This window comes from Solanum dulcamara, chromosome 10 (assembly GCF_947179165.1).
Source record: "Solanum dulcamara chromosome 10, daSolDulc1.2, whole genome shotgun sequence".
Classification (NCBI taxonomy): Eukaryota; Viridiplantae; Streptophyta; class Magnoliopsida; order Solanales; family Solanaceae; genus Solanum; species Solanum dulcamara.
Window position 1 is genome coordinate 54306334 of NC_077246.1, and position 25750 is coordinate 54332083.

Sequence of the window (25750 nt, forward strand, 5' to 3'; positions counted from 1 at the left end):
TCGATTGAGTATTTCTTTCCTTAAATTATTGTTGTCAAACTATTTTAATGACAAATATTAGAGTTGATTTGTTGGCCCATGGCCTTTATTCTTTGAGTTAGATTGATGTTTTGAGTTATCCACCGAATATTCTCTTTATTTTTTTGTCTTCCGCTGATTGAATGAATGAACGGATGTGTGATCAGGCTATGTGGTTCGCTTGGGAGCTAGAAATGGTTTCCGAGTATCGGTTACGTCTAGGATACCCTCCTGGAGCGTGACAATATCCCTTGCTTGTTTCCCTTCCAAATGGATATAAGGTAAATGTGACATAAATTGATGATGTGATAATCACACCTAACATCATTCTTCAAAGTGTGTTTTTATGCCATCTTTTAAATACAATCTGATTTTGTCCATTTCTTAGCGAGACATCTCAAACGTGTTGTGTCCTTTAATGATGATCTTTTCTTGTATCAAGCCCATTCATTGAAGAGGCCTCATGTGATTGATAAAATCAAGGATAGACTCTATTTTCTGTGTTCACGATGCTTGAGAGTTGACTCCAATGTGTGTAAGAATTGCTCATATGAAAATTGCTTACCTGCTTAAAGTTCCAATGCTTCTTTCAATTCTAATAATCTTTTCAATTCTCGTCATTTGCAAACTAATATAATGAATTATGTGCTGACACCCAATTTTGATCCCCGCAACGCAAATTAGCTATTGAGTTTCTTTAAATTTTGAACATTTTTGAAATAATTAGCTTTTATAAAAAAATAAAGATATTTTCATGTTATTCTTAACTATTTTTCTTTTTTTTATAAATTTTAGTATAATATACATATTTCTATATAACTATATCTTTGATTACTATTTATGTAGTTATTCAAAAATCATCTCAAAAAGATTTTATTTTAACTAAATACAATGTTAGTTAGGTTAGTTTAATTATAGTTTGCATCTTTGAAATTTTTAGTTTTTTCTGGAAAAACAAAATCTCCAATCTTCCACAATGAAAATTGTATGAAAATTTGAAGTTTTTGGAGCCTATATAAAGGCTCATATTCTTATTAAGAAGGGGGAAGAACTGAGAGGTTTTTTTTTGCCACCCTAAAGTTAGAAATTTTCTTAACTTGGCTAGGATTTTGGACTCTTGTCCCCAGCTTAAAAGTTGTGAAAATTTCTAACTTTCAATCTATATTTTTCTTCAAGGAAAATAGGAGATTGAAATCAAAATTTAGGCTAAGAACAGTGTGCTTATAACATCGAACCCACAAAGGTTCGAGTCTAAATTTTTAATTTTTTTTTTATAGATTGGAGTTCCATCAAGCTCTTAGGTGGTGGTGAAGTTGTCTTCCGCTCATCGTCTTCCGTCTCGCTGCCCGAAAAGAGGTAAAATCTTTTATCAGCTTTATTTTATTTAATTATTTTATGTTTTATATTTAGTTGATTCGTAGTCTCTTTTTTTAGTAAGCATGTATTAAGAATAATTGGATTAATGATAGAAATTTCTTATAGTTAGCATGTGTTAGGATTAATTAACTATCATTTGTTACAATTATTTTATGAAAGATATTAGTTTTGTTCATTATTTTTTCAAATAGTTTTCTTTGACAATTTAGATTTTCATAACATGATTTAGATAACAAAAATATGCTTAAAGTTATTATTTAATTAGAACTTTCATGGAATAATTGATTTAATTCTTTCTTTAAAATTTGAGCTAGTATATCATATATATTAAATCCGTTTTCTTTAGTTACTTGAATATATTTCTTCTTTCTTTTCTTTTGTTTACATATATGTATGTTGTTAGTCACCTCTAAGATGGCCATCAATTCGATACCTTAAAATGTCATAATATATTTCTTGGTTAAAGTTATAATAAGTAGATGCTTCTGTAATTTTATTTTGGTGCATGTGATATTAATTCGAGTCTATCTTTAGACCCATCCTTGTATATCATTGAGTTTTGAGTCTCCCATCATCTTGTTTGAATTGTTGAAATGTTGATAAATGGAAAAAAGGTAATATTCATGATTTATATATTGATATTGGGCTGTATACACGGAATACAGGTGGAAAACAGTGTCTTATATACTGATATACAGTATCTTTATAGTTTGATAAGCAAGAAAATAATATTTTATACACTGATATATAGTATATATAAAGTCTGATATATAGTGATATACAACAGATACAGGAAACAAACAGGTGATATATTGTGTGTATATAGTTCGATATACAGAAATAATATTATATATACTGTATACAGTATATATACATTCCAATATACATTGTGTATACAACTTCGATATACAGTGGAATTGTGCTTAAGGCCCAAAACGCAGATGGCCCAACAACTTAGTCCAGACGTACAGAAACTAAGTGTCGGACAATATTTTCATGTGTTATTTATTGTCTATTTATATTAATTCGGGTTGTAATAATTTATTTACTTATGTTATTTATGTTTGCTTAAATAAAAAAATATAGCCCGGTGCACTAAACTTTCCGCTATGTGTGGAGTTCGGGGAAGGCCCCTGACCACAAGGGTCTATTGTACGCAACCTTACCTTGCATTTGTGCCAGAGGCTGTTTCCAAGGCTTGAACCCGTGACTTCCTAGTCACATGGTAGCAACTTTACTAGTAATTTTAATTTATTTTAACTTAATTAGATTCCCCTAAAGATAAACCAATTCATGTTAATTTACTCTTTAGATGATTTTCTACCTTTACTTAGGCTTTTGGTAAACTTTACTTTTTTTTATACATGTATATTATTTTCAATGTTTAAATTTGATCATTTTTTCCAAAAAATAATTTTAAAATCTTCGTTTCCTTTTAAATTAATATTTTTAAAAGTTAGTCAAATAATTTTTAAATAATCGGATAACCGCGCGTTAGTGGCACTTTGAATGCTTAACACCTTCTCAAAGTGGAAATAAGAACCTCGTACATTTTTTTTTGAATTTTTAAGACTTAAATCTATTAGGATCTTTTAAATTGAGTTTTTTTTAATTTCTTTAAAAAATTAAGTGGCGATTCCTCTTTTCTAAAATTGATTTTTTCTCTATAAAGTTGAAATTAATTTTAAAACTGTCTTTTTCCGATATAACATTATGTCCCATGTAGTAAAGGTCTATTGCATTATGCGAATTGTTAATTGTCTCATAGGAACAATGTAGATTTCTCTGGTATACTATATTAGGCCATGTACCTTTTGTCAAAATGAGGGGAACACCATCAATACCAAAAAAAAATTCCCATAAACAACCTTTTCTCTATACTATATATCGTATGGACAAACATACAAGACCCCCTTCAACCAAAGCACCAAAACCTCAAGCAAGATTTTAAAACTCCTTCATGTAGATACGTAGGTTCCCTACCATGTAGTCACTCATGACAATTAAAAATATTACCTAACTATGGTGGATGGTCATAGTAGATCCACCTGGACCCATCTCTTAAGTTGTAAAAGTAATGCCTTACAAAGATTCAAGGCTTTATTATTACGATTGAAAATCAAATTTTTACCTCTATCGAAATCATTAAATCAGACAATTATCTAGAATTTACTAGCAATGATGCTTTCTGTTTCTTTCAATTGAAGGGTATAGTCCATCAGAAAAATTATCCATACACACCACAACAAAATAGTATGGTAAAAAGAAAACACAAGTATTTCCTTGAAACAGTCATAGCCTCTTTCTTTCAATCAAAACAACCTTTAAAATATCAGGGGAATGTGTATTGACAACCAAAAACCTTATAAATAGACTTCTTACTTCTTATCTAAATAATAAATGTCCTTTTGAGGTCATGTACAAGACAAAACCAAACTACTTCTCTCTAAAGAGTTTTGGTTGCTTATGCCACCTTACTATCCCAAAAGTTCATAGAGGCAAATTTGAACTACGAACTAATACTCATGTCATTGTAGGATACCCCTTTGGTACAAAGGTTACAAGGCAATATGGCTAACCATCAAAAAGATACGTTTCTAAAGATGTTATTTTTCACGATAATGTTTTCCTTTTTGCATTATCTTCACACAAAGACACTTTTCCTTCTGTTTTACATTTTGTTCCTTTAATTGAAACAAAAATTAACATGAATGATGTTGTGGGTTGTAATATTACTGATGACAATTTGGTTCACTCTTACCCTGTATCAGAAAAAACGTGATAGTGATTTGATCACTGAGTTTTCTACCCTTTAGAAATTGCGTTCATCTTCTCCTTTACCAGAACCAACGGTTTTAGTCAGAAGAACTCATGGAAATCATCAAGTGCTAAAGTAGTTCAATGACTAGATTTATTCTCTGCCCTCACTCAAAACTACCAATGCAACATAAACTTTTACTCCTACAGTACAACCTCCCATTCTACCCTTTAATACCCCTTTTCTTCCAAATAATAGTCATGTTGCGCCTAAGACCCTTGGTCCGAATAGTCAATTCCTTATCAAAAATATTTTTCATGATAGTGAGCCATCATCTTCTAAAGAAGTAACTCTTTATCTTGTTTGGCAAGGTGCACTAACACAAAATATTTGAAGTCCTTCAGAACAATGAAACTTGAGATTTGGTTTTATTACCACTGGATAAAAAGACTAGTGGTTATAGATGGGTGTATAAAATGAAACATAAAGCAGATGGCAGTGAAAAGTGATTTAAGGCTCAATCAATGGTGAAAGGGTACACTCAATAAGCAGGTATAGACTAAATTGAAACATTATGGCTTGTTGTTAAGATGACAACAGTGAAAGCATTGATTGCTACTGCACTTAAGAGGGGTTGGGACACCTTTCAGTTGGATGTCAACAATGTCCTCTTGAGGTAACTAATTCTACCCAAGTCTATAAATTGAACAAATCCTTAGGCTTGAAATAGGCTAGCAATTAGTGGTATGAGAAGTTATCAAAAGCTCTATTTTCAAAGGAATACAACCACTCCATGAGTGATTACTCACTCTTCTTAAAGAAATCGAACAAATCTTCCATCTTTATATCAGTATATGTGGATGATGTAATCATCATTGGAACCAATCCATCAGAAATTCATCATCTCAAGAAGTTTCTTCATGATACTTTCAAAATCAAGGACCTTGGTAGGCTACATTATTTTTAGGTTTGGAAGTATTGTGTGGAGAAGGAGGTGATATAGTGTCCCAATTTTATTTTTCATCTGAGATCTGCTCAAAGAGTATATTTTCTTTGAGCAAACCAGCTGGTAAGTAGAACTTCTTTGTCAAAACTAGATTAGATATAACAGATAGTTTCCACCAATTAGGCTAGTTCATGCAAGATCCTAGAGAGCTTCACCTACAAGTTGCTTATCATTTGCTCAAGTATCTCAAGAATGATCCAACCTTAGGCATCTTTATGTCCTCACAACCAAATTACTTTGTTCATTTTTATTATGATTCAAATTGGGCAACTTTTCCTGACACTAGGAGGTCTCTCTGTGATTATCTTGTAATTTTGGAAAATAGACCCGCTAGTCAAAAATCTAAGAAACAAGAGCTATATCTTTATTTTTAGCAGAGGCAGAATATAGGTCATTATGGAAAGTTGTTGGTGAGTTTTTGGTAGAAATAGTTTTCAAAAATTGTATGTTCCTTTCTCCAAACCTATTGTGGTACATTGTGATAGTCAATCTTTCCCACACAGTGCAAGAAATCTAGTTTTGTTTGAAAGAATCAAAAATATTGAAGTGGACTCTCATTTTGTTCGAGATAAGCTCCAAGATGGCCTTATTTCCGTTCATCATGTTGTTATACCACATACCAACTAGCTAACCTACTCACCAAAGCTCTCACTAATATAGAAGAACTTGCATCATATCCAAGTTGGCTATGAAGGCCTCATATCCCACTTGGGTGGGGGGAGGGGGTATCAAGAATGTATTTATACTTATAGTTAGTTACGTTAGTTATATGCTGTTAATTAGCTTAAGTGTTATCTTAGTAGTTGTAGTTGTTAGCTCATTTAGTTATTAGTTTGTTAGAAGTCAGCTGCAGACAACTGTCCTAGTGATATAAATACACATGTATCAATATGTTTTTCTTTGAGAGGTTTTATTTATCAAAGCAGTTTTCTTCCTTCCTCTTCTCTTTACACTAAGCTCCCTCTCTATGAATTCTGCCATTGATACTTGATGCTCCAATACTTGGAGATCGAGCACTTCTTGTTTAACTTAAAAGATATCATACAATAAAATATTCTAAGTTGGCCCATAGATGTATAAGCACCTAAATAGTAGCAATTGACAGAAAATAAGCCTTTTTAATTGATAACAAGATTTACCTGGACATTATTGCTGACGATGACCAAAATATAACAGTAAAACAAAAGTAGATTGTTGTGGAACAAAGGAAAAGAATCAAATGGCTTGACACTTTGATGTCTTACTTATATAAAGTGCAAACTAAAAGCTGTGCGCAAATGTTATTGTAATAGTAGAAACTTAATGGACAAGCAAATAAATATTGGAATGTGAGAGATGATGCTACCTTCAGTTATGCGTAGTCTACAATTATGAATAATTATTACCTTTATTTTAATATGCACTGAATATTTTAAGACAATTTGGTCAGAATACAAAAATATCATAAATTACATTGTGTATTCTATACTTATTCATGTTGGGCAGTGGAAGAGACTGACTGTTAATTATGACTCCCTAACTGTTAATAGCTCAACTTGGAAAATTTGCTCGCATAATGAATTGAGATAGGAAACGTTAGATTTATAAAACAACTAAGAGTAAATGTCAACATCAAAGCGGTGGATGGGGGTTACTCCTATCTAAACTAGAGGTCTTGGGTTCGAAATTTGGGTATGAAACAATTCTTGGTAAAAAAATGTTGTACCTCCCCCGCCCACCTCTTGAATTCGGCCCACACGACTACAATCCAAATTAGTCATGCTCTAATGCGAATAGTGAACTCCAGATGGAAAACCAAAAATAAAAAAACTAGAGTAAAGGTCCAAAATTTGTACAGAAAATGAATATGCTCAATTTTGTCCTTATTATTTATGATATAATGTATATACATTATTTTACAAAAAAAAAGATAAATGATTAATTTTAAACTAAAGGCTAATAATCCCAACTTTGAAGTTAAGAGCTTCCCACTTTTAGCATAGTATAATATAATAATAATTATAATAATATATGATATGATTAAGGAGGGTCAATTAGCACACAACAAAGATGGCAAAAATTCATCTGCAGTTTAGAAAAGATTGTTCACCCCCTTGAAAGGAGACGCCTTTAACAGGAATGTGTTAACTACTCCCACCAATAATGGTCTTTATGCTACGTAAACTCAGATGGTGCATAGGTTCCTTTCAATGTTTTGATTGTAAAAATTAAAATCTGCTATAACAAGTTAGTTAAATAATACTATGTATGCCTCAATCTTTTAATGACTTTTTAAAAAATTCGCATTTGGTACACCTACTAAAGAGCTAAAGCCTTACATATCATTAAAAAAATTTATAAATTTTCCTTACATGTATTTCTTGCAATGCTTTTGCAGATTTTGTGAAGCGGCATATCTTATGTCTGTAGGTCGATTGGATATTCGTGGAAGAATTGGAACAGAAATGTTGTCACCAAAGACAGAATATTCTGCTTATTTGGTGTTCAACTTGTTAAAATGGTCCCATGGACTTGAATCTGCTAAATCAAGTATTAAGTTTGTTAATTATGAGAGTGAAATTGATACTGAAAATCAGTACAACACTGTGCACTTTGCAAGAGCGCAAGTAAATGGGGATATCCCAAAAATGAGAGGAGACAGATGGATGGAAGTAGAATTGGGATAGTTTAATAGCAAGAAAGGCACTGATGGTCCTGTTAAGCAAGACTGATTGAGATGAAACATATTTACAAAGGTGGACTATTGTTGAAGGAATTGAGTTTCATCCCAAATGAATGGAGTACAAGTCGGGAGAGGCGGATATGGGATTTTAAGTTTTATGGGCTTTGAACTAGAACTCTTTATGCTTACATAGTTCCTTATACATTTTATGCATATTAACTAAATATTTACAGAGTTCGAGTCAAATTTATTGGGTTATGCCAAGCTCCATAACTCTATTATGGCTTTGTTGTGTGATCAAATTGGCTCAAACATTCTGGTCATCAGAAAATACTCTAGACTTTATTAGTGGATTATACTGCTCTTATATCCAAATTTAGCATTATATTAACTTTCTTAGTGTATATGTACTTATTGGGTTTTGGTGATCCCATAACTCTATTAAGGCTTTGCCCCATGAAGTTATGATATTTTAGTTAAAGTGCATTCAAATTGGCTCGATATTGTAACACCCCTAAAAATATTTCCCCAAGATTCAGACCTTTGTTGTACATGTGTAAGGTCGAACTCGAGTATTGTAAAGCAATTGCATGAGTAAGATGAGTGTTTGAGAAATTGAGCAGCGTTAGAGGTGATGTGGGGTCATGAAGGACCCCTAGGACCAAGCTAAGTCCAAAAGATCCGTCAGGGCTAAGCTTTAGGATGAGTGCGTAAAAGGGACCGACTTTTAATGACCCTATCTTTTGAAAGACGACAATTTAGGTGGCCCATGACCTATCAAATTAAAGGTCATCGAGTCTTCTTTCCAACGCCGCCAAGAATGTAATTTTTGGAGTTCGGAGTCGAAAGATATGACGATGCTAAGATGAACTAGCACAACAGGAATTTTAGGCCTCGGGTTCAACTACTAGAAATCTGGGCTTGGCGTCGTAGTGGCGCGATGTGCCACTATCACGCTACGAACATGCCTCAGTAGTTTGGTCCCTGGCGCGGCACACCACTGCAAGGTGTGCAGGGTTTTTCAAGCCAAAATTCCAGAACCCAGAACCTTTGGCCTTGGCGCTATAAGGGCGCAACGCGCCACTATCGTGCCAGAAATATGCCTCAGTAGTTTGGTCCTTGGCGCGGTGTGCCACTAAAAGTTGTGCAGGTTTTTAGGCGTAATTGGCCTTGGCGCTGTAAGGGCGCGACATGCCACTAGCGCGCCAAAGGCATTTTGGCCTATTTTTCAGAATTTTGGAGGAAGGGTAATTGGGGAATTGTCCCAAATTATATATTCACAAGCCTTGAACATTTTTGGACCATTTCTTCAGCCCCCAATCTCTCTCTTAAAGCCCTAGAAACCTCTCTCTCTCTCTTCTTCTTCCTCTCCAAATCCTCCTCCAACAAGAAGAGTTCCAAGAGCTTCAAGGTTTGAGTTCTCCATTGAAGACCCAACCATAAGGTTTTTTCAAGTCTTCATGAAAAATGGAGTTTTCTTGGTATGGTTATGTTTGTATGAGCTTTGTCCCCTATTTATTTGACTCTATATATGCTGATGTTGTTGAGCTAAAAAGTTCTTAAAATGGGCCTTTATGTGAGTATGAGTTGATAAAGATGAGTTGTTAAATATATTTTATTGACCTTTTAATTATTTAGATTGTGATAAAGGATGTTATTTTCCTAAAAATGTTGTCGATTTTAAAATGTCGATTTAAAGTCTTGAAGTTGTGATGAGTCACAAAGATTTCTCAAATGGATGGAGGTAATGATTGATTATATCTATATATTGCTATAAATGTGCATTTAAATTTCTTTTGAAGAGATGATTGAGATTGATCGGATAGTACGATTGGAAGAGATTTGATTGTGATAGAGTTTATGAGTTGACAAGGTTGTAATGAGACTTGTCAATATGAGTTGATTGAGTTGATTGGATGGAGTTTTATGAGCATTGAGTCTTGGGAGGAGTATCGAGCACCGAATTGGGCAAGAGTATAGTCCATACTCGAACCCAATACCTGTGTTGCCAAACGTAGGGGGGATTGAACCGTTAAAGTCGGATGCTTCCCCGAGAGGTTTGTCCTGACATTATAGGACTTGGTTGGATTGGATCCATGATTGGTTGACTCGTTTATGCCCTAGAAAAGTATGAACGGATGCGGCAACAACGTCAGTTTGTTGTACTGTCACTGGCTCATAAGTAATGGTTGTCGAATAAGACAAATTCCCAAATAGGTCTTGATAGTACTCTGAGTCAGACTAAGTTGAATGATATATGATTGGTCCCGTCTAAATCATATTCTTTTTTAGACTTAGGACATTTGAGTGAGTTGTCCTATATATATATATATGAGTTGAGATTCCGAGTTGACTGATTCTTCCTTGATGTTTGTTGTATTGGGCCATTTTACATACTCGTACATTCCATATACTGACGCCGGTTGGCCTGCATCATTTCATGATGTAGAGACAGGTACTAGAGATCATCAACCGACGCTTCGTTGAAGATCCACATACATTTCTCGCTAGCTGGTGAGTCCTCCTAGTTCCCAGAGGATGTTGAGCCTTCTTATAAAGTTTTGTTGTCATTTCTCTTATTTTGATTGTTGGTATCCATGGACTTGTCATTGGCACCTTTTAGACTTTGATAGAGGCTTCATAGACTGGAGTGTGGGGAGGTTGAACGGTTATTTTGAGGAGTCTTATTATATTTGTTTGTTGAGTTGATGAATATTTGGCCTTCGGCCCCATATTATGAATAGTACTTCATTAATTGAGTTTCCGCTAAGAGAGTGTGATTAAATGAATGTGTGACTGGACCAGGTGGTTCTCTCGGAGGTCAGAAATGGCCTTCGGGTGCCGGCCACACCTAGGGTACCCTCTCGGGGTATGACAAACATAGTATCAGAGCCCAGAGTTCAAGTGTCCTAGGGAGTCTATGAAGCCGTGTCTAGTAGAGTCTTGCTTATGGGTGTGTTATGCACCACACTTATAAGCAGGAGGCTATAGGACATTAGGAATTGTTTCACTTCTTTCATACTCTAACTTCATGCGATAGAGTTAAACTCTATGAAACTTCCCTTCTAATTCGTGCATTTATACATTACAGATAATGCCTCTAAAACGTACTGCTAGCCAGAGAAATGCCAAAAATGCAGAGATACCTCAGTCTGAGGTACGCCCGGCAAGGGCTAGAGGCCGCCTGCAACCACATCAGAGGCAGAATTTCGAGGGGCAATTGCAATGCTCACGCAACTAATGGCTGCCCGAAATGGTAACCAGAGTTCGCCGACTCTTAGCTCTAATTCCCAAGAGCCATCTGCTGCCACTAGAATTAGAGACTTCCTGAGGATGAATCCGCCAGCATTCATGAGTTCTAAGGTTGATGAAGACCCCCAAAACTTTAGTGATGAGATGTGGAAAATTCTGAAAGCTATGCATGCTACGGAAATTGAGGGGGTTGAGTTAGTGTCTTATCAACTCAAGGATGTGGCAAACATCTGGTATAACCAATGGGAGCAAGGTAGGGGTGAGGATGCTGAACCTGCTAGGTGGGATGAATTTGAGGGGGCCTTTCTTGACCACTTCTTTCCCTGAGAATTGAGGGAAGCGAAGGTGGATGAGTTTGTAAATCTGAAACAAGAAGGTATGACAGTTAAGGAGTATGGCCTAAAGTTCATCCAGCTGTCCAAGTATGCTCCATAAATGATCCTAGATATGAGGTCAAAGATGAGGAAGTTCGTCTCCAGATTAGGGAGGCATGTGAAGAAAGAGTGCAAAGCAGCATTGTTGATCTCGGATATGGATATTTCCAGATTAATGGTGTATGCTCAACAGGTAGAGGATGAGAAAAGAAGAGACAGAGAAGAGAACTTGAGCAAGAAGGTAAAATCAGCAGGCCATGACAGTGAACGGAGGCAAAACAAGCTCAACAGGTCCTTCTTCGAGAAGAGGCCTTCCAACTATGCCTCATCTACCGCCAGTGCACCTATGCCGCAGAACAGGTATGATCAGCAGGGTCAGAGTCGCCAGAATTTTAGACCCCAGGGTTCTCAATCACAAGCTAGCGTGGGTGAAGGTTCGCAAGGGAAGCCACCATGCGGCAAGTGTGGTAGGCTCCACTTGGGAGAATGCAGAGCGGGAAGGGTTGGTTGTTATAAATGCGTCCAAATAGACCATTTTCAAAAGAAGTGTCCAGCATGGGGGAACAGAGCCCAGTTCTCTACCACTGCACCGCGAGCTAGGGGTAATCATAGGGGCACTACTTTAGGTATGAGTGGAGGTACAAACCTCCTATATGCCATGGGTAGTCGCCAAGATCAGGAGAACTCTCCAAACATCATGACGGGTATGATTCGAGTCTCTTCTCTTGACTGTTATGTTTTGATGGATCCAGGTGCCACCCTATCCTTTGTAACTCCTTACGTGGCTAGTAAGTTAAATAAAATCTCTGAATGTATTAGTGAGCCTTTCTACGTAGCTACCCTTATCGGTGATTCTGTCGTAGTTGAGAAAGTCTATAGAGATTGCACTGTGTCAATTCATCACAGAGATACCTTGGCTGACTTGGTTAAGTTAGACATGGTTGATTTTGATGTGATCCATGGCATGGACTGACTCTATGTCTGTTATGCCTTTATTGATTATAGAACTCAGATGGTCACGTTCAAATTCCCGAATGAGGCTGTCATAGAGTGGAAGGGTAGTCCTGTTGTGCCTAAGGGTAAGTTTATTTCATACCTTAGGGCCAGGAAGCTAATCTCAAAAGGGTGCATTTATTACTTTGTCCGAGTGAAAGATGAAAATATTGAGTCTCCATCCCTTGAGTCGGTTCCGATTGTCAACGAATTTCTGGATGTTTTTCCTGAAGATCTGCCTGGATTCTCTCCTGATAAGGAGATCGACTTTGGGATTGATGTTCTTTCGGATACCCAGCCTATCTCAATCCCTCTATATAGAATGGCTCCAGCCGAGTTAAAGAAGTTGAAAGAATAGTTAAAGGACTTGTTAGATAAGGGATTCATTAGGCCGAGTGTCTCACCATGGGGTGCTCCGGTCCTATTTGTGAGGAAGAAAGATGGATACCTTAGAATGTGTATTGACTACAGACAGCTGAATAAGGTCACCGTAAAGAACAAATACCCTCTCCCTAGAATAGATGATTTATTTGATCAACTTTAGGATGCCACGTGTTTCTCAAAGATAGATTTGAGATCCGGTTACCACCAGTTGAAGGTGAGAGAATATGATATTCTGAAGACTACTTTTCGGACTCGTTATAGCCACTTTGAATTTTTGGTCATGTCCTTTGGATTGACAAATGCCCCCGCAGCTTTTATGGATCTCATGAACCGAGTGTTTAAACCATATCTTGATATGTTTGTGATTGTATTCATAGATGATATTCTGGTCTACTCCAAGAATGAAAAGGAGCACGCCTATCATCTTAGAGTCGTTTTACAAACTTTGAGGGACCAGGTATTGTATGCAAAGTTCTCCAAATGTGAATTTTGGCTTGCATCAGTAGCCTTCCTAGGCCATATTGTATCTGGAGATGGTATTCAGGTTGACGCTCAGAAGATTAAAGCGATGAAGAATTGGCCCAGACCCACATCCCCGACAGAGATAAGAAGCTTCTTGGGTTTGGTTGGCTATTATCAAAGGTTTGTAGAGGGATTCTCATCCATATCATCACCATTAACTAAGCTGACTCAAAAGAAGGCTAAGTTCCAATGGTCCGATGCCTGTGAGGAGAGTTTCCAGAAATTGAAGACCAAGCTAGCCACTGCTCCTGTTCTATCTTTGCCTGATGGAACAGAGGGCTTTGTGGTCTATTGTGATACATCTAGAATTGGTTTGGGTTATGTGTTGATGCAAAGGGGGAAGGTGATAGCCTATGCTTCAAGACAGCTTAAGGTTTATGAGAGGAATTACCCAACTCATGACCTTGAGTTGGCAGCGGTGGTGTTTGCACTTAAAATTTGGCGCCACTACTTGTATGGAGTGCATGTCGATGTGTTCACCGATCACAAGAGCTTACAATATGTCTTCAGCCAGAAGGAACTCAACCTGAGGCAAAGGCGATGGCTCAAGCTACTCAAGGACTACGACATGAGCATCCTCTACCATCCAGGTAAAGCTAATATTGTTGCTGATGCTCTTAGCAGGTTGTTCATAGGTAGCACTGCCCATGTGGAAAAAGGAAGGAGGGAATTGGCGAAGGAGGTACATCTATTAGCCCGATTGGGAGTTCGACTCGAGGAGAATAATGAAGGTGGAGTAAACATTCGAGATGGGGCTGTCCTCACTTGTAGCAGAAGTAAAGGAGAAACAAGATCAGGATCCCATTCTCCTCCGATTGAAAGAAGTTGTTCACAAACAAGGGGTGACGATTTTCACCAAAGGGGGAGATGGTGTTTTGAGGTACCAAAGTAGATTGTGTGTACCTGATGTCGATGATGTTCGAGAGAGGATTATGGCTGAAGCGCATAGTTCCAGATACTCTATTTATCCAGGCTCTATAAAAATGTACCATGACTTAAGGGAAATCTATTGGTGGAGTGGGATGAAGAGGGATATTGCGGAATTTGTTTCCAAGTGCCCGAATTGCCAACAAGTGAGGGTTGAGCATCAAAGGCCATGTGGTTTAGCCCAAAACATAGAAATTCCATAATGGAAGTGGGAGATGATCAACATAGACTTTATTACAGGCTTGCCGAAGTCCTGAAAGCAACATAATTCCATTTGGGTGATTGTGGATAGAATGACAAAATCAGCTCACTTCTTGGCGGTTAAGACTACTGACACAGTAGAAGATTATGCAAAGTTGTATATACAGGAGATCGTCAGATTACATGGGGTCCCTTTGTCTATCATCTCAGATAGAGGAGCCTAATTCACTTCCCAATTTTGGAAATCCTTTCAGAAGGGATTAGGTTCGAAGGTGAACTTGAGTACAACCTTCCACCCGCAGACAGATAGACAAGCAGAGCGCACCATCCAGACATTAGAAGATATGTTGAGGGCATGTGTGCTTGACTTCAAGGGAAATTGGGATGACCACTTACCTCTCATAGAGTTTGCGTACAACAATAACTATCATGCAAGCATTCAAATGGCTCTTTATGAAGCTTTGTATGGGAGGAGGTGTAGATCTCCTATTGGGTGGTTTGACGTTGGTTAAGCCGAGTTGATTGCGCCTGACCTTGTCCACCACGCCATGGAGAAAGTGAGAATTATTCAAGATAGGCTAAAGACAGCCCAAAGCCGCCAAAAATCTTACACCGACGTGAGGAGGAGAGAATTAGAGTTCGAGGTGGATGATTGGGTGTGTTTGAAAGTATCACCCATGAAGGGTGTCATGAGGTTTGGAAGGAAGGGGAAACTTAGTCCTCGATATATTGGTCCTTACAAAATTTTGAGGCGGATTGGGAGTGTTGCTTATGAGTTAGAGTTACCCTTGGAGTTAGCTTTTATTCATCCGGTATTCCACGTTTCGATGTTGAAGAAGTGCTTGGGCGATCCCTCATTGGTAGTCCCCATTGATAGCGTTGGAATTAAGGATAGCTTGTCTTATGAAGAGGTTCCGGTCCAAATTCTCAATCACCAAATTCGCAAGTTGAGGAACAAAGAGGTCGCCTCAGTCAAGGTCCTGTGGAGGAACCAATTTGTTGAGGAAGCCACATGGGAAGCGGAGAAAGCCATGAAATCTAAACATCCACATCTATTCATGCCTACCGAGGAGAATGTTGAAGGTAATGTTCATTTCCTTGACTTGAATTCACTTGTGCATTATGAGTTTGATTGGTAATTTGTTTGAGAAATTAATTGTTGATTGACTGAATTCTGATTGTGATTTGTACCCCGAGTTCGTTCTTGGTCACTCATCATTCGAGGATGAATGATCCCAAGGGCTCGATATTATAACACCCCTAAAACAATTTCCCTAAGATTCGGATATTTCTTGTACATGTGTATGGTCGAACTCAAGTATTATGAAGCAATTGCATGAGTAAGATAAGTCTTTGAGAAATTGAGCAGCGTTATAAGTGATGTGGGGTCATGAAGGACCCCTAGGACCAAGCTAAGTCCAAAAGATCCATCGGGGCTAAGCTTTAGGATGAGTTCGTAAAAGGAATCGACTTCTAATAACCCTATCTTTTGAAAGACGACAATTTGGGTGGCCCACGACCTATCAAATTAAAGGTCGTCGAGTCTTCTTTCCAACGCCGCCAAGAATGTAATTTTTGGAGTTCGGAGTCGAAAGATATGATGATCCTAAGATGAACTAGCACAGCAGGAATTTCAGGCCTGGGGTTCAACTACTAGAAATTTGGGTTTGGCGCCGTAGTGGTGCGACACGCCACTATCACGCCAGGAACATGCCTCAGTAGTTTGGTCCCTGGCGCGGCGCGCCACTGCGAGGTGTCCAAGGTTTTTCAAGCCAAAATTCCAGAACCCAGAACCTTTGGCCTTGGCGATATAAGGGCGCGATGCGCCACGTTTGCACTAGAAACATGCCTCAGTAGTTTGGTCCTTGGCGCGGTGCGCCACTAAAAGTTGTGCATGTTTTTAGGCATAATTGGCCTTGGCGCTGTAAGGGCGCGACGCTCAACTATCGCGCCAAAGGCATTTTTGGCCTATTTTTTAGAATTTTGGAGTTAGGGTAATTTGGGAATTGTCCCAAATTATATATTCACAAGCCTTGAACATTTTTAGACCATTTATTTAACCCCCACTCTCTCTATAAAAGCCCTAGAAACCTCTCTCTCTCTCTTCTTCTTCCTCTCCAAATCCTCCTCCAACAAGAAGAGTTCCAAGAGCTTCAAGGTTTGAGTTCTCCATTGAAGACCCAACCACAAGATTTTCTTCAAGTCTTCACTAAGGTATGTAAGGCTATCCAAAATATGGGTTGAGTCCACCCATGTGCCCTACTCTTGCTTTGAGGTTAGATGTTCATGAAAAATGGAGTTTTCTTGGTATGGTTATGTTTGTATGAGCTTTGTCCCCTATTTATTTGACTCTACATATGTTGATGTTGTTGAGCTAAAAAGTTCTTAAAATGGGCCTTTATGTGAGTATGAGTTGATAAAGATGAGTTGTTAAATATATTTTATTGACCTTTTAATTATTTAGATTGTGATAAAGGATGTTATTTTCTTAAAAATGTTGTCTATTTTAAAATGTTGATTTAAAGTCTTGAAGTTGTGATGAGTCACAAATATTTCTCAAATGGATGGAGATAATGATTGATTATATCTATATGTTGCTATAAATGTGCATTTAAATTTCTTTTGAAGAGATGATTGAGATTGATCGGATAGTACGATTGGAAGAGATTTGATTGTGATAGAGTTTATGAGTTGACAAGGTTGTAATGAGACTTGTCGATATAAGTTGATTGAGTTGATTGGATGGAGTTTTATGAGCTTTGAGTCTTGGGAGGAGTATCGAGCATCGAATTGGGCAAGAGTATAGTCCATACTCGAACCCAATACCTGTGTTGCCAAACGTAGGGGGGATTGAACCGTTAAAGTTGGATACTTCCCCGAGAGGTTTGTCCTGACATTATAGGACTTGGTTGGATTGGATCCATGATTGGTTGACTCGTTCATACCCTGGCAAAGTATGAACGGACGCGGCAACAACGTCGGCTTGTTGTACTGTCACTGGCTCATAAGTGATGGTTGTCGGATAAGAGAAACTTCCAAATAGGTCTTGATAGTACTCTGAGTCAGACTAAGTTGAATGATATGTGATTGGTACCGTCTAAATCATATTCTTGTTTAGACTTTCGACATTTGAGTGAGTTGTCCTGTATATATATATATATATGAGTTGAGATTCCGAGTTAACTGATTCTTCCTTGATGTGCGTTGTATTCGGCCATTTTACATACTTGTACATTCCATATACTGACGCTAGTTGGCCTGCATCATTTCATGATGTAGAGACAGGTACTAGAGATCATCAATCGGTGCTTTGTTGAAGATCCACATACACTTCCCGCTAGTTGGTGAGTCCTCCTAGTTCCCGGAGGATGTTGAGCCTTCTTGTACAGTTTTATTGTCATTTCCCTTATTTTGATTGTTGGTAGCCATAGACTTGTCATTGGCACCTTTTAGACTTTGATATAGGCTTCATAGACTGGAGTGTGGGGAGGTTGAACGGTTATTTTGAGGAGTCTTATTATATTTGTTTGTTGAGTTGATGAATGTTTGGCCTTCGGCCCCCATATTATGAATAGTACTTCATTAATTGTGTTTCCGCTAAGAGAATGTGATTGAATGAATGTGTGACTGGACCAGGTGGTTCACTCGAAGGTCAGAAATAGCCTTCGGGTGCCGGCCACGCCTAGGGTACCCTCCCGGGGCGTGACAGATATTATGGTCATTAAGAAAAAACTGTAGACTTTATTAGTGATTTATGTTGCCCTTGTTTCTAAAGTTTGCATTAACATATTAGCTAGTTTAGTTTATATATGTATTTGTTACATTCTCACAAACTCGTACAACTCAATTTATTCTTTTGCATTCAGTCTTTTCTTTAGTATAACCTTGCTCACACCTCTTTCTTGAGTACACTCTTTATTTTAGAATGTGAGTAAAACAATAAAGTTTTTTCTCAAAAGACTAGGATTATTATTTTTGTCAAATATGATCTGAAGAAACCTAGATCACCTAAAGATTTCAAGAATCAAGTTTTTGAACTAGTGATACGAAAGTGAAACTGTAAAGACAAGTCATAAAACATATTGTGGAAAACTTCCTTGCTCAACAAAAGAAAAACCACAACCTACACCTCGTAGGATTTTTTCCCAAACTTCACTAACTTTCAAAAGAGCAGTTTATATTACACCTTAATAATCAAGGAACTAACTCAAGTACCAAAACTCTAACGATTAACTATAATCGCTATTCAAACTCTCCAAGAAGTCAAACCCACTTCTTGTTACAAGCCTCACTTTCTATCTTAAAAAATTATAACTCAATAATATTCCTAAGTAGAGTTCAAACACATAAAATAACTTTCAGAAAGTAACCCTAACTCTAGTTCTTCTTTCTTCAATGTTTTTTGCTCTACAAACTTTTCCACAAAAGTGAAACTCAATCACTGGACATTGCAACACACGTCCCCAATTTCTCCAATTCAAAAAACTTTCAATCTACTAACGGTAACTAACACTACTGTTCATCATCTTCATCAGCAGAAGACTGCCGGAATGGCTTCACCACCGCCGGTGGAGCTTCACATACCACCGGACCGTAATAAGAACATAGCTGAAGAGGCATCAACCTTTAATCCAGCTAAGAGTACTTTGAATCTGCTAAAAAATACTGACAAAGCAGTAGCAATTTCAAGTAAGGCAGGATTGATTCAAGTTGCAACATCACAAAATCAAACCCACAGCTCCTCCAATCTGCAAAATACACATGCGAACACTGTAGCACTTTCAGAAGAACAAATCGCCTAGGTTATCTCCATGGAGAATTCAGGGTAGATTCGAGTTAAATCAACAACTGGAGATGATTCTCCAATACATGAACAATATTCTAGCCAAATTTTAGCTCATTCTAATCACACAAACGTGAAAAATACAACGGCAATTCAAGGTAGTGTCGCGACTGCGCAGCTGGAAATTCGATCTCAAAATCAATCAAATTCCAATGAGATTCGAGTGTCGCCGATCACTGGGGTTAGTTCACAAGGACATGGCCCCCTTCTGGGAACAAAAATCTCAGGCGAATTCATCGCCGGCAAACAAACAGTCATTGGTGCCGGAGCTCCGGCGTACCAAATGAGACTAAACCAATGCCAAAATGTTCAGGAAGATGAGGAGCAGCTCCTAGGCACCAAGTGCCACTTCAAATATCATCCAAGCGCTTCGAATTTCCATTTGAATACTGACACCAATGGTGTCGTCGGAGCTTCGGTGAACCAATTGGTATGCGACCAATCCCAACGTGTTTATAACAATGTGGTGATGCTCCCTACACATACAAAATGTCTCGAATCATCCTCAAAGAGCTCAAATTTGAAAAGTCATCAAGACGACTATCAAGGTGTAGTCGCCGGAGTTCAGGTGTTCCAAATGCAGCAACACCTATGCCAAAATGACCATATTGATGATACAAACACAAAAAACTATCCAGGGCATAAGGATGCACAGCAAGGCAACAGTAATGATCCTGCAGAAAGGCAAGGTAAGTCTTCTGAATTTGCTCAAAAATCCTCACTACCACATATTACCTATGTTAATGTTAATAAAAATGACCAAATACAAGCTAAGTCTCCTTATGTGCAAAATAATACTCCTTCTGCTATAAGTAATATAATGAAGCCTACTACCACCATGTTGAAATCCAGTGAAACTCCTTTGCAACTTCTTGCAAATGAGGTTCCTGGTACTGCTATTAGTATCTCACTGCAGGGCCTAGTCCATGATCCAATCAATGATCATAACATGGATCACACAGTGAAAGAACAAAACCATCACACAGGTGGTATAAAGGCAGCTGCAGGTAACTCTCTTCCCCCTAATTTGATTAATGATGATGTTGATGTGTTGAAATCCAGTGGTGTTCATGCAAATGAACACCCTGGTACTTCTGGTGATACTTTCATGCAGGGTACTAATAATATGGCAATAAATAATCTTGAAAAAAATACCAAAGTACATACCAATATTAATTCTCAGCAAAGCAGCCTATAACAATTTAACAAGCCTTCCACAGGTCAAAATAACTTCCCTAAGATTTCTAATAACTTTGATAGGCAGACTCCTAACAATCAAGGTCCCAAAGTAGTCAATAGCCAAATCCAGCATAATAACAATACCAACCACAATGCACAGAAGAATCAATTCCCTAGCAGAAAGGAACAGGTTCCTCAACCTGCCCCTTATACTACAACTCAAACCTTTGCTGCTAAACTGATAATCAACCAAGCAAGAAGTGAGACCCCTGTAGAATTATCTACACCTATCTATACTACTAGACAAGGTCTCCCTGCAGTGCTATATGACAAAAATGATTTCACGGTTAAATTAGCTGAAAGATGTAAATTTACTCTAGTAGGTAAATTCACAAATACCATGCCCAAAATAGAACTAATCAGGAGAAGTTTCATCCTCCAAACTCAACTGGTAGGAGGAGTTAAAATTGCTCACTTTAATGCAAGGCATGTATACATTGACCTTGATAATAAAATGGACTACACTACAGTGTGGACCAAACAAAGGATGATAATTGAGGGACAAAACATGAGGATACAGACCTGGACACCAATATTCAAGCCTGAGGAAGAGACTCCTATTGTGCCAATTTGGGAGGCTCTTCCTGAACTCCCCTGGCACTATAACACTAAGGAGTTTGTAACTACATTACCTGCTCCTGTTGGGAAAGTATTATTCATGGATGCAGCATCCATTAAGAAGACTAGAGGGAGCACTGCTAAAGTGAGAGTTCAGGTTGATCTCACTAAGGAGAGACCCCCCATATGTGGCTTGGCTATGATAAAAATGACTCTACCATAGGAAGATGGCAAGCACTCCAATATGAGAATGTCCCAGAATACTGTCTATATTGTAAGCACCAGGGACATATGCAGCATGTTTGTAACATCAAGAGGAGGGATGATGAAAAAAAGAGAAGGAAGGAAGAAGAAGCTGCTAAAAAGAACAAGAGCGTGGAGAGTAGCAATGGAAATGACCAAGAGGCTCCTAATAATTCTGTTGTGAAGAAAAGGAACCACACTGTAACAACTGAAACTCCAGCCCAACCACAGACTACTATTGATAATACAAATGAGCATTTGTGGCAAATTCAGAAGAGAAAACAACACAAGGTACAAATCAACCCCCAACAAAACAATGTGAATAGGCCTACTCCACCACAGAACTACAGCAATAAAGATCAATTCCAAAAGAAAAACACAGGGGCAGGTAAGTCTTCTAATCCTATTTCCAGTTCCAATTTTTATGTTGATCTTGTTACACAAGATCACACCACTAACCAAGATGCAGGAGAACCACTCAATACAAGGAGCTCTATACAGAAGAGCTCATCAACAGAGAAAGAAAAAACCAAAGAGAACAGACATGAGACTATCTCAGTATCCCCACAGACACTCCCTCCTCATATTGAAGGCACAGGTAATGTTTTACCAGGTGACAACCCTGTGAACAAAAAAACAAGGATCCCAGTAACTCCTGAACCCAAGAAAGCAGGTGACCATACGGAGGTATCTACTTTGCAAACAAACAAAGGTTCTATGGCCAAGGACATGGGATCTTTTGCAAGCACTAGTGGTAAAGCCCTTAGAGCCCCTGCCACCACTCTTCCAGCAGATATAAGGTCCAATATGCAATTACAACAAGATGATGTTCAACAGTCTTCAGAGGACAGGTTACAGCTTAATGAAATTGATAAGGGAGGTGCTGAATCTCCAAAAATTAGGGAACAAAATATGGGTGCAGTGCTTCAGCTACAAAACAATAATTATACTCCTTCTTTGAGTAAAAATAAGAGGGAGACATTAAAGAAAAAATAGAAAAAAAAAGTAAAAAATCTCTGTTTGGAAAGACACAACACAGAGTGAACTATGTGTTGGTTGATGAACAAGTAGGGATTCATGTGACACCTCTTCAAATTCAATCCACCTCTACTGAGTTGTGTGTGCTTAATAAGAGAGCCATATCAGAAGACTTGGAGGATGAATACAGATATATTCATTCTGAAGATGAAGAGGATCTAAATCAAAGGGAACAATCTCATGATGAGGATGAGGAAACTAGTGCCTCTCCTTTTAGAGCACTGGATGATATCACAGTTACTACAACTCAGGAGGAAGTGTTGCAGGTCACTGAGAAGCAGGGTTTATCACCCAGGGGTCAGCAAGAAAAGAAAAAGAAGAAAAAAAAGAAACAAGACATCTCCACTAGTTCAGATAATGCTACTTGTAAGAGTGGCATCAACACAAGGTCCAAATCCCAGAAACTTTGATGATGAATACAATATGCTGGAATGCAAGGAGTATTGATACTCAAGGTGCCTTGGATAGACTCCAAAAACTCAAGGATTATCACAAATTATCTATGTTGACAATCCTGGAACCATTTGCTAAGCAATCCCAGCTCAACCAATAAAGAATTCAGCTGAGAATGGACAGTGCCATTCATAATCCCAATAACAAGACTAGGTTGCTTTGGAATAAGGATGTGGACTGCTCTATTGTAGACCAAGATGAACAACAGCCATCAAAAATAAAACTTAAGTTCTATTTTTGTTTGCTATTATGTGTCTCTTGGTGCAGGTATCATGCAGCTTTGAGCTCAGTGTTGGAATTACAGCAGTTGAGATTGGAATTATTTGACCAACAATATACCATAGACCTGCAGCATCTCAGCAACATCACCTGCATATGCTACATTACAGCAGCAGCAGTGAATGCAACTGAGCTATAGCAGCAGCAAATCAACAAATGCATCATGCAATACCAAAATAACTCCAAAATATGTAGGACTACAGAAAATACAATTCCTGCAGAGCCCAAGAAGTTTCACCACAAAAGGATAAGTAGAGACATTAGTCAAGCGACTTTGAAAAAGATAGCCGACTTAAGTCTCAGGATGGAGCAATTTACAAATTGGAGCCTCTAACTTGTGGAAAAGATCTCCAAATGTTGCAGGTATACAAAAAATACAGTAGTTGCAAATCCCATGAAGTTTCAACTCAAACGGATAACTGGAGACGTTAGTCGAGCGACCTTGAAAAAGTTAGCCGATTTAAGCCTAATGAGGGAGCAATTTACAATTTGGAGAATCCAACTTGTGGAAAAGACCTCTAAATATTGCAGGACTATAGAAAATACTATAATTGCAAAGCCCAAGAAGTTTGAGCCCAAACGGATAATTGGAGACGTTAGTCGATCGACATTGAAAAAATTAGCCGACTTTAGCATAATGAGGGAACCACTTGCATTTGGGAGCTTCCAACCTGGGGAAAAGGCTGTCAAATGTTTCAGGAATACAGCAAATAATGTAATTGCAAAGCCCAAGAAGATTCAACTTAAACGGATAATTGGAGATGTTAGTCGAGCGACCTCGAAAAATTTGCTGCTGTACAGTTACAAAGTTACAGATTTAGGGTGCAGACCTATTTGTTTGTGTGTGTGTAGGTTTGGTTGTGCAAAAACAAGGGGTGTAATTTGAATTACCAACCATCCTTACTACAACAACTATGGAAACAACAACAAGATGATCAACAACCAAATTAAATACAACAACCATTACAGCAATATAGCAGTAGAGCAGCCCATATCCTTCTTTGATTGTTGTTGCTTAATAGTTTGTGCAGATTTTATTCTTGCTCCCAGGTACAGCAGTGACATGCTGGAGAAATTCACACTTTGGAGCCTCCAGCCTGTGAAACTCTTCCATGCAACCAAACAAGTTAATAAGGAGGGCAAGAGTATAAACTCAAAGCCACAGCAGATTGTACACTTCCTTTGTATGGCCCCTTTTGATGCAGGAACTAAGCAGGGGTGTACCATTTATTGGAACTTGCACCAACACTTAAAATCTGTTAGTTTTGAAGGAGAAATTCAGTTTGCAGGATATAACTTCCAACAACAACATCTTCCAACAACAACCACAGCAGCCTGCAACACACACAGAAATTTTTGTTTGTTAGTTTGGTTGTTTGGTTGTGCAGATACTGGATGTGGCAGGAGCTTTGTTTACTTGTTTGTCTGTCTTTTTCTTGTTTCCTTAGTTGTGCAGGTGTCATTGATCTACAAAGACAAATCCAGCATATGTGGAGACTTGGAATTCACAGCACCTTGGCACACACCTTGGCACACATTGAAAAGACAAGAAGATGGAACTCCAACAATTCCAGAAAATGCCACCAACAAACATCATAATTTGCAAGAGCCTTGTTTGAAATTTTGCTTGATTGGTTCTTGCTGCATTAGCTGTGCAGGTTTCATTGAGATACAAAGCCAAATGCAGCATCTGTGGAGAGCCATAAAGCAGCTGCATCAATAGCAGCCTTTCCCACAGCAACCACAACAGTCTGCAACACACAAAAATGATGGTTTGTTAGTTTTTGGTTGTTTGGTTGTGTAGGTACAGAATCCTGCTTCCATTATAACATCCACCAACAACACACAAGGAATAACAACCTCAGCAGCAGCAGTAGATGCCATAACAAGTTTACAGCTCCATCCACTTCATATATACATTGCAGGAACAAAACACTAAAAGACTACTCAACCACACACCAAATATCAACTCAACCACAAAGATGAAGCTGAAGTTGCAGACTTGGAAGATGAAGCTGCAACACAAGGACCAACAGTTACATGGTAGAGATGCAGCAGGCTGCTTTCAATACAAGCAACAACATTCTTGGAGACCCTTGCTTGGTTACTTGTTTGGGCAGGTCCACAAAGCTTCAACCAAAGGGTGATAACAGCCATACATACAGAGGCCTCACACCTGCAGTAGCCCCCTTACATCCAAGTTTCTTAGAGCTCATTAGCTGTTTATTTGTTTGAGTGCAGGCACAGAATAACTCCAATGTGCAAGACACCAACAGTTAAACATCCAAGCAGCTAGTCAAGCCAGGACTGCAGTACTTCCAACTTGCAATATACTACTATTCAGCCCCTCACTTTCATTATCAAAAATCCCAAGGCTGCTGATTGCTCCAGCTCCATATACTTCTCTTCCTTCCACCCTCCTTAGTTGATAATCATGCTCTTGATGCTGTTGAATAATTCCTTTGGATTTACTTGGTACGACAAGACTAAAAAGGGCAAAGATGAAAAGAGCTTCCTCACCCCATGCGAGATAGAAGGTTCATATACTTGTTCTTCTTCAATTTAGCTATGTATGGTATGTAGCGTAGTTGAATAGGACTAGTGTAGGTTACTTTCTTGTCTT

The 25750-nt window shown here is 38.2% G+C and overlaps 1 protein-coding gene across 1 annotated transcript; it reads left to right on the plus strand.

Annotated features, from left to right (window-relative positions):
- The first annotated feature begins 4743 nt into the window (after positions 1-4743).
- LOC129869805 (F-box protein PP2-B13-like) lies at positions 4744-7825 on the plus strand. Its single transcript, XM_055944414.1, has 2 exons — positions 4744-4829; positions 7537-7825. Exons 1-2 carry the CDS (start codon positions 4744-4746, stop codon positions 7823-7825), a joined length of 375 nt encoding a protein of 124 aa, XP_055800389.1.
- The last annotated feature ends 17925 nt before the right edge of the window (positions 7826-25750 follow it).

Excerpts from the sequence above, each read along its gene's own strand:
- LOC129869805 (XM_055944414.1), top strand. The coding sequence starts at position 4,744 with ATGACAACAGTGAAAGCATTGATTGCTACTGCACTTAAGAGGGGTTGG. Across the intron at positions 4,830-7,536 it reads GTCAACAATGTCCTCTTGAG|ATTTTGTGAAGCGGCATATC; the intron begins GTAACTAATTCT and ends ATGCTTTTGCAG.